Source organism: Callospermophilus lateralis, chromosome 7 (genome assembly GCF_048772815.1).
Source record: "Callospermophilus lateralis isolate mCalLat2 chromosome 7, mCalLat2.hap1, whole genome shotgun sequence".
NCBI lineage: Eukaryota > Metazoa > Chordata > Mammalia > Rodentia > Sciuridae > Callospermophilus > Callospermophilus lateralis.
In genome coordinates this window covers 74,343,098-74,352,952 of record NC_135311.1, presented here as the reverse complement: position 1 = coordinate 74,352,952, position 9,855 = coordinate 74,343,098, and the positions used below count along the sequence as shown (strand labels likewise).

General features: G+C 38.7%; 1 protein-coding gene across 1 annotated transcript; it reads right to left on the bottom strand.

Moving 5' to 3' along the window:
• Positions 1 to 604: 604 nt before the first annotated feature.
• Positions 605 to 8,323, bottom strand: C7H1orf52 (chromosome 7 C1orf52 homolog). Its single transcript, XM_076863634.1, has 3 exons — positions 8,009 to 8,323; positions 7,170 to 7,368; positions 605 to 1,114 (listed from the first exon to the last, which is right to left on the bottom strand). The coding sequence occupies exons 1-3, from the start codon at positions 8,282 to 8,284 to the stop codon at positions 1,041 to 1,043; spliced, it is 549 nt and encodes a 182-aa protein (XP_076719749.1). The 5' UTR covers positions 8,285 to 8,323; the 3' UTR covers positions 605 to 1,040.
• Positions 8,324 to 9,855: the final 1,532 nt, after the last annotated feature.

The window sequence follows — 9,855 nt, the reverse complement described above, 5'->3', positions numbered from 1 at the left end:
GGCCTCCTAAGTAGCTGGGATTATAGGTATGTGCCATGATGCCTGGCTAGACAAACTTTGATATTTGTATGTTCCAAATATCACATATACTGAAACACTGTTTGCCAGTATCTGAAATCCAAACTTAACTGTAGTTTTCTTTGCTAAATTTGATAACCCTTTATAGAGAACACTTATTCTTCAGTATACTATTTAATAGGAAAATTAATGAATAACATAAGGCCATATCTAATAAGTACAATCATACTCAGGGGAGGAACAAAAGAGTACCTGGAAGAGATGGCAATTAATGTAGGTCTTGAAAAATGACTAAATTTTCAAGTGGCTTAACATGGGCAGGTGGTTTAATGTGATGACTTTGGAGTTCAAGTGTCCTGAGTTAAATTCAATATTCATCACTACCTGTGCAAACTTGGACATGTTACTCAAGCTCTCTTTATTATAAAACGGGATACTAGTACTTCTTACAAAGCTGCTTGAGGATTAGAGATAACATATATACAAAGCACCTGGAACATGAGGCACTCCCCCAATGGTAATTCCTCCTTGTCACAAGGAAGGTACTTGTCACAAATATTCAAATGTTGATATTATGCAGTAAGAGTAATATTGAATAAGTAATTTTATTTCCATGATCTATTTACACTGTACAAACACTGATGAAAAGCACCCTACAAGTTCACAGTACAATATATTCACTTTAAAAATATATTCCTTTATAAAAGGTTCATAGAACATTTCCATGTCAATATGTGACAAAACTCTCAAAGCATGTCACCAATTATGTGATAACAAGAATGCTTCCAAGTACTGTTAATTTCACAATCACAGATCACCATTTGAATTTTAAATACATACAAGTTTTAAATTAAAAATGAATTCTACAGTGGAAAGTTCTTGAAGCAATACTTATTAGTTCATTAACATATGTACTTTCACAGAGATGTTTTGTCATAATAACCCACAACATCAAATTAATCTGCCCAAAGACACATTTCAACAAGTTTAGTAGTCCAAAAATTCTTGTCACTTGTGGTTGTTTACTTTTTCTTCTTTGCTTGTTCTCCTGGTTCTACTTTGCGCTTTTTTGAAGTATGCTCATCTTTTTCATCATCTTTAAATAGGAAAGGAAGAATTTCAATCAGTCATTTAAAAAGCAACCAACACGGAAAGCATTAAAATGTCATAGGTTTTATACCAAAATAAACACCTTCAACTGTTAAAATTTCCAAATAAAAATTTAAAAATAATTTTTAGAACTGATATTAAACTCTAAATGAAAACATTTTTTTTCTATTACAGCAATATAAAATTCACAAATTTACCTTTTTTTTTGTTACTAGGGATTGAACTCAGGGGCACTAAGCCACACCCCCAGCCCTATTTTGCATTTTACTTAGAGGCAGGGTCTCACTGAGTTGCTTAGCACCTTATGTTTGCTGAGGATGGCTTTGAACTCAGGATCCTCCTGCTTCAACCTCCTGAGCCATTGGGATTACATCTGTGTGCCATGGTGCCCGGCGCACAAATTTATTATTTAGCACTACATTAAAGTAGTTTAAATAGAAGAGTTTCCATGAAAATCAGATTTGCTCTGAAAAATTATTCTCTAATATTCTACAGTATATACATTGCATATTAATGACATCTGTACTTTGTAAGAATGGAGCACACTGTTTTCTTACTATAAGAAGGATCAATCTAACCATGACATCATTTAAAAGGTTATCGGTTGTCCTTTTCAATCTTTCTTTCCTCTCACAACTATTTCTTTTCCCCCCATACTCAGCAACCACTCCCCCTTGCATTTTGAGGTTAAAAAGCACAAGTAAAGATTTCACTGAACCTCTATTTTCAGTTTTGCCATGTGTAGTTCTAATCTCCATTACTAAATCAGAAAATTCCAATGGCAAGAGAACAACACATATCTTCCCCTCTTCATATTGTGTCAAATTTGGATGGAGGCAGAGAAGAACCATGTATCAAACAGTGTCCTTGCCAGGTAAGGTGGTACATGTTTGTGATCTCAGTAACTTGGGAAGCTGAAATCAAGAGGATCACAAATTTGAGGCCAGCCTGAGCAATTTAGCCAGGCCCTAAGCAACTGAGAGACCCCATCTCTAAATAAGTAAACAAGGCTAAGAGTATAAAAGCACTCCTGGGTTCAATTCCCAGTACCAACCAACCAACCAACAAACCATCTTTCACAATTCCAAAACATTACTAGTGTCTGTAGCCACAGAAAATTTCCAATTAACAAAAATCGTCAAATCTAAAAAAGTGGATTTTTTTTTTTTTTTTTTTTTTTTTTTGGTGGTGCTGGGGATTGAACCCAGGGCCTTGTATATGCGAGGCAAGCATTCTACCAACTAAGCTCTATCCCCAACCCTGGATCTTTTTATTCTATTAAAAAATCTGCCAGGTGCAGTTGTGCATGCCTGTAATTCCAGGCACTTAGGAGGCTGAGGCATGAGGATTCCAAGTTTAAAGCCAACCTTAGCAATTTAGTGAGAACCTGAGCAACTTAGTGAGACCTTTTCTCAAAATGAAAAATAGAAAGGACTGGGAATGTCGCTCAGCGTTTAAGCACTTCTAGTTACTATCTGCAGTACCAAAAACAAAACAAAAAAAACCCCATAAAATTCCAACTATATGGTTCAATAAAATACAGGGTAGCACAGACTAGTTGCTAATTCCCACGTCCCTACATAAATATGTGGCACCATTTTAAGAATTCCATACAGAATAAGTACATCACATGAAGAAGATGTTATGATTTATAAAACAAAATTTTATTCATCGCATTAATGAATTGTAGTTTTTCTTGATCAACAGAGACTCAAAGTCCAACAGGTATCATAAGTGATGCAATAAATATATGTTGAAAGGTACCTTCTTATTAAAAAGTTGGAGAACCTGATATCCAATCACAAATTGAAATACATTAAAAACCTTAAGCCTTAATTCTCTTCTAATGAATGTACCATACTCAGAACAATTCATTTTTTAATGAGGACAATAATTAGTATCAAGTGATCCCTATTCATTTATCTTTAAATACAACTTGAGAATATGATTCATGTCTCATAGAGCACTATGAATTTATATAAGCAATATAATAAATACAACTCATATCAATAACTCCAATCTGGAATTTCAAATCAAAGTTTTAATCAGTAGTTTACCATGTACACAGAAAAATACTGACTCTACAAGTTAACTGATACAATACTCTATTTAAGCCATGACCTTTTCTGGGGGGGGGGGGGTAGGGGGACTGGGAATTTTAACTCAGGGGTGTTTTACACTACTGAGTCACATCCCTAGCTCTATTTATTTTGAGACAGGGTCTTGCTTATAAAACAAAATTTAAGTTGCTTAGGCTGGTCTTGAACTTGGGATCTACTTGCCTCAGGCTCCAGAGTTGCTGGGATTACAGGCATGCATCACTGTACCTGACCCATGACGTTTGGCTATTTTTTTTTTTAATATTTATTTTTCAGTTGTAGTTGGACAGAATACCTTTATTTATTTACTTTTTTTACGTGGTGTCAAGGATCCAACCCAGGGCCTGTGCTTGAGAGGCGAGCACTCTACCACTGAGCCACATCCCCAGTCCCAATATTTGTTTTTTAACTGGAGTTACCATCAAGGTTATACTGAGATTATTTTCAGGAATGGTAATAAAAAAAATTAAAAGCACTTTCTAAGCCTCCTATAAAATTCACTATTAACATATATTGAGAAGATGACCCCAAGACACTTCTCCTTCTCCTTTTATTCTGCCACTTATAAGTAAATTTAGTGATAACAAAACCACAAACTACTGAGATTGAAAAAAAATAACTTCTATCAGTGATTTAAGTAGAGGAGCTGATGCCATCTAGTGTCAAGACAAAGAATTACCTTAAAAACCAGCGCAGGAAAAACAAATCTGAAAATGCTCATTCATCAGCTTTAGGGAGGCTTTTGTCACATGGTACTGTTGCACTGGTGCAGAAATAATTTATCAATTATGGAACTCAAGTAGCACAAGGTAAGTAAGTTTAACATCAATATAAACTTTTAAAATTTTAGAATAAATAAAAATAATAAGCTATGTTAGCTAGGCTTTTACAATTACATGCTGATGAAGTTACAAAGAGTATCTAAGCCTTTCTTATCCATGTTTTATGAACACTAAATATGCTGATAAAAAAGACAGGAGTGGTGGTACACACTTGTCATCCCAGCTATTCCAGCTATTTGGAGGCTAAAGCAAGAGGAATCCAAATTGAAGGCCAGCCTGAGCAACATAGTAAGACCCTTTCTCAAAATAAAAAGGGTTGGGGATGTAGTCTAGTGGTAGAGCCCTTGTCCAGCATGAGCAAAGCCTGGGCTTTAATTCCCACCATTGCAAACCAAACCAAACCAGATCAAAACAACAGTGCTACAAAGCAGCAAGACCTAACAGATGAGTTTAACCTTGCCCAACTCCTCTAAAAAGTCTCTGAAAGAAATTAAATGGCAAAAAAGGCCAAAGGACAGAAAATGGAAGGCAAAATAAAAGTTAAGTGTAACATGATAAACACATGGTTTAATTTTTTAATTCATGAATTTAAAAAATAAGCAAATCTTACTGATTTTTAACAATGAATCTGAGTGGCTTTTGATGGAAGTCTACAATGGCAAAAAAAAAACAAAAACAAAAACCACTTCTAAAGAGGAAGTTATTTACTACAAAAAGAAAAGTCACATTAATAACTACCATTAAAGTCAAATTTGAAAATTGCAGAATTATCTTTTAATCATATGATCCAGCTATAAACCAGCTGAATCTTGGGTCTCTGTCTTTTGCTACTGCCTACATTTACTTTGATAAACAACCATCATGTGATCAAAAGGACATAAATTATTTGAGAGAATAGTATTTTTTGCCACTTGCTTGGAATTCCTTCTAACTGAACTAAGAAATAAGTTAGAGAAGAAATAATTATTTCTTACTTGCGTGCCCTGGTAAATAATCCTGGCCTTTTCCATAAAGGGACAAAAATATTAAAGCACCAGCCTAATGACAACCTAGTTTAAATAACAACTCTAGTGACCTTCCTACAGAAACAAAGCTATTTCTCAAGCACTCTAGTTTGGAAACAGAAGAAACCACCTTCAGCTTAACAAGGCACAATTTCCATTTAAAGACCTCTTTGAAACCCTGGTCTGCCTATTTTCATCTTTGTGAATTTAGACAAATTATTTTATCTGAGATTGTTTTGTCTATAAAATAGTAAAAATGCAGGCTGGGGATATAGCATAGTTGCCTCACATGCACAAGGCCCTGGGTTCAACCCCAACACCACAAAATAAAAACAAACAAACAAAAAAATAGTAAAAATGCATCATGTGCCACTAATTTATCAAGTTGTTATGAGTGATTAATTAGAAAACTTGTGTGAAAATTACCTATTTTAGAGCATGTATTTTCTAGTTTTGTGACCTCGGACAAGTCACGTTAAGTTCTCTTTTCCACATTTTCCCATGTGGTTTCACAAGGCTCTGTAAGGATTAAAGATTATTTATGCAAATGTACTTTATTAATTATATAAAATACTATACAATAGGAGGTATACAATAAGTGCCCACTTGATTTAAGATCTCCAAAAAAGGATGCCATTCACTAAGTGTATGCTTTCATTCATGACTCCTAATACACACCAGGAGACTACTGAAAGAAAAATTAGGTAGAATCAAAACTGGAATATGAACATTTGCCCATTAGTTAATCCTTCTCTTAAATCATAACTCTCTGTGAGGCTATAAAGGGAACTAAATAAGTGGTGCTTGCACTGTGAGACCAGAAATCTGTTAGAATAAAGGCACACCCTTTCTAAAAATGGATAGTCCAAAACATTATGTTCATTAAGTTCAATCTGACAATTATTTGCTAAATACTTACAAAGTAATAACTATGATACAACAGAGGACCAGGATCCTGTTGATGAATTCATTTTCATGAAGGAAACAGACTTATGAAAAAATAATCAAGACACAGGTGATAAATGACATTAGCAGCATTAGCATATATGAAGTACAGAGGAGCAATTATTAATTAGAGATTACACCTGAGATAATTATTATTATTTTTTGAGCTGGATTTTGAAGGATGAATGAATCTACCAGTCAAACAGGGAGGAAAGAATATTCTAGACTAAGGTGAAATATATTAAAAGGCAGCGCACCATAAAATAGCATGATGTATGCAGTTCTGAATTTCAAAATCTTACAATGCTGGAAATGAGGTCCTTCAAGATGATGATAAAGAAGCCAGGTGTGGTGGTGCAAGCCTATAATCCCAGCACCTTGGGAAGCTGAGGCAGGAGGATTGAGAATTCAAAGGCTGCCTCAGCAAAATCGGGGCATTAAACAATTCAGCGAGCCCTGTCTCTTAATAAAATACAAAAAATAGGGCTGGAGATGAGGCTCAGTGGTCTAGTGACCCTGAGTTCAATCCTGGTACCCAACAAAACAAAATGATGGTGAAGACACAGGCAGGGCCTATCAGAAAGCTCTTAAGTCTATCTTGTGTTGAAGGGTTTTAATCAGGCAAATTATATAATCTGTGACTTTTAGAAGCCTCAACTACTAGCTGAAGTGTGAAGGATGAAACCGTCGGGGTAAGAGTTCAGAGGCAGAGATTACTGTGACAGTTCAGGTAAGAAATGAAATTATGATACTATGAACTAAGACAAGAAAACCAGATGATTTCCTTCCTATTACTATGTAGTGATACTTAAATCCATCTCATCACACTGATTTTTAGTTCTAAAGCACAACTGCTTTAAATTGAAACTGTCAGCACTTCACAAGTGCAATCACAAGAATCCATGAATTAGTTCCTGTTGTTCTAATAAAATTATCATAAATCATGTAAACTGATTGTGATATCAGAAATTTCACTTTAAAACCTGAATAATTTATGATGTTTCACTTTCAGTAGCAAATACTACTGGTTTAGATATCAGACTTCGATTTAAAATTGAAAAATATATTTTTCAAAAATAGAGCACAAAGTATCCAATGTCCATTTCAGTTTGTCAAAATGCTAGGTTTAAACTTTGTTCATTAAATATCTCATTCTTCTTAAACCCATCACAAGGACCAAGATAACACCACCAGAGCCTAATTCTTCTTACCTGATTCTAATGTCTCCTCCCCTTCTGGTAGAAGCCTAGCTTTCTTAGCATTCTGTGGGGCATCATCACCATTGTCCTCATATATGTTCGACCATTTTATTGCCATATCCAGCTCTGGAGGCGGAGGTTTCTTCTCAGTAGTGTAGGTCTCTGGAGGTGGCACATAGTTTGACTTCCATATTTTGAATTCCTTTGGAGGCTGTTAAGTAAGCACATTAAGAAGCCCTGTGACGAACCGAGGTTCCATGATTAATATGAGCACATGCACCTCCCTGCCGTTCGATTACCGTGCTGTCTGACTTTTTTTTTTTTTAAGGTTTAAAGATACATTTTTTGCATCAAAAACACAATACTGTTAAGTGAAAAGCCAAAGGGTTCCCTATATGAATAAAGCTAATAACTTTTAGTTACCAAAGAAGAATCCAGTCTCAGATACTACGCCAAGGCTGACCCCTTCAGGAGGCTGCAGCAGACACTGTCTTGGAGGCAGCACCGCAGGCACTTCGGCGTCAAAGGGAAGGGGTCTCGGGGAGAAGCTGCAGCGAGGGGGGCGGGGGAGTCACCACCGTTAGTCCTCGCCCCGCGGGTGGGGGCACCGAGCGCGGAGGTTTGGGTCTCCTCACAAGGGGCGGGGCTGCGGGTCCGGTCCGACACCCACCAGGATGGGGAGGGGACCCGGGCTCCCTAGGGCTGGAGATGGGAGGGGGTGGTGCGGCATCCCGCGGGGGACGGGGGATGACTGCGTGTGGGGGATCGGACTGCCGGCCCCTAGGACCGCGCTCAGGAGGAATGGGGCGGAGGCCGGGGCCAAGATCGGGAAACGGGGTCGGGGACCTCACCTCCTCAGGCGCTTTGACGACGTGCCTCTCCCAGTCTATCTGCTTGTTGAGCGGATTATAGAGAAAGGCTGGGCGAGTCACGCTCCGGAACAGCTCATCGGGTCCGGGCAGTCGATTCTCTGCCTTGTTCCCACAGCCGCCCGCCGACTTCGCCAGATCCGGGCCCTTCTGACTCGTTTCCTCCGGCTCGCTGTTATCCTCCTCGCCAGAGGAGTCTGAGCTGCTGCTCCCGTATGCCGCAAAATAGCTCAAAGGATCCTTCTCCTCAGCTGCCATGGCGGCTGCGCACGACGACCCACGACTCTGCCGGAAGCCGGAAGCCGCTTCAGGACCCGCCCCACGGTTGGCTCCGCCCCAACTCTTGCAATTGTTTCGCGGTCTGCGACCCCTGGTGGTTGGGCTGCGCTTCTACTCCTGGATTGAGAGCGTAGGCTGGAGGCGGGATGCGACAAATCTGTTTTTGCTCTTTCCCAAAGAGACCTCAGGAGAGAGGAGATTCTGAGCCAGTGGTCCCAACCAAACTTTAAGCATTCAGTAAGTTTTACTGAAGGCGTAGAAAGCTAAGAACTTTTACTTTTCAGTGTTACTCTAGTCACTGCCTAATAAGGAATAGACTGACAGGAGTCATGGAAACATAAGGTTAAGGGAATAATTCTATAAAATGGACCCATTGTGCTCACTCCCACGAACTTTCTCTTTTCAAAAGCAATTTATGAGCAGCCCTGTCCGTGTTACATTCTTCGGTAAACAACCTGTTACCTGCAGGGGAAATGCAGGTCCAAAATGTCAATAAAAAGAACATAAGTTACCCTGAAGGGTGGGACATTTGTGACCCTTACACAGACCAAATCCCAGAACTCAGGGTGATAAGGGTAAGTTCCCCTAATCATAGAATCTATAAGAATAGGTTCCCATTAGAACCAGTCAGTTTAGGTCAAAGTGACCTAGAGTTGACATGCACGGTGGGGACTTGAAAAAAATCTGATGTCATCCTGTCAAAAGCCAAGGGGTGGACCTGGGCGGAACTTTGGAAACTTTCCTGGAGCCCCCCCAACAAAACTGGAGGTGCACTGCCTCTCTCCTCTCTGAGAGCACCCATTGTGTTCCTTTAGAGTATCCCTCTTTGCTTTTCCTTTTCCTTCTAATAAATTCATTCTTGTTACTGATATGTCTAAAATCCTTCTGGAATGATTGGAAGAATCAATGAAGTGGCGGGCAGGGGGCATTCTGCACTAGAGACTAGAATTTCTTCCAGGTTCCTCTTTCAAATAAAAATTAATCTTGGTGTGCTTCCCTCAGTTGTCATGAAGCACTTTTGAGAGTAGTGAAGGCCTTTATCCCCCAAGAAAAAACAAATCCTTTTCATTTGAACTCATTCAAATGCACTCTGAAGAGTCTCTCTCCGATGAAACACTCTTGGATTGCATCCCATTTCTCTGGGGGGGTCTTCTGAACTTTCTGACTTCTCTTTATCAGCCTCTTTCCATGCCTGCTTTATTCTTTTATGGACCTTATATGTTGGTGCTTCCCAACATATTATCTTTCAGCAACACTTGCTAACATTTTGTAGAGGGTGTTACAAAATTGCATGTCAGCTCACCTCTTTCCTTGGCATCAAGAATCTTATGCTGTGACTCCCAAATCTGGGTCTCTAGCTCCAACCTTTTCTCACACATTCCAGACCAAGCCTCCACTGGCTCTTAAACTTTCCACAGGCACATCCTGCTGGGACCTTAATGTTTTACTTATTGTAATAGTACCTTGTTTTTCCATATAACTTGTCTCTGCATTGTGTTCTTTGTCTTAGGTACATGATTATGTAGTTTTCTATCTACCACAGAAACTAG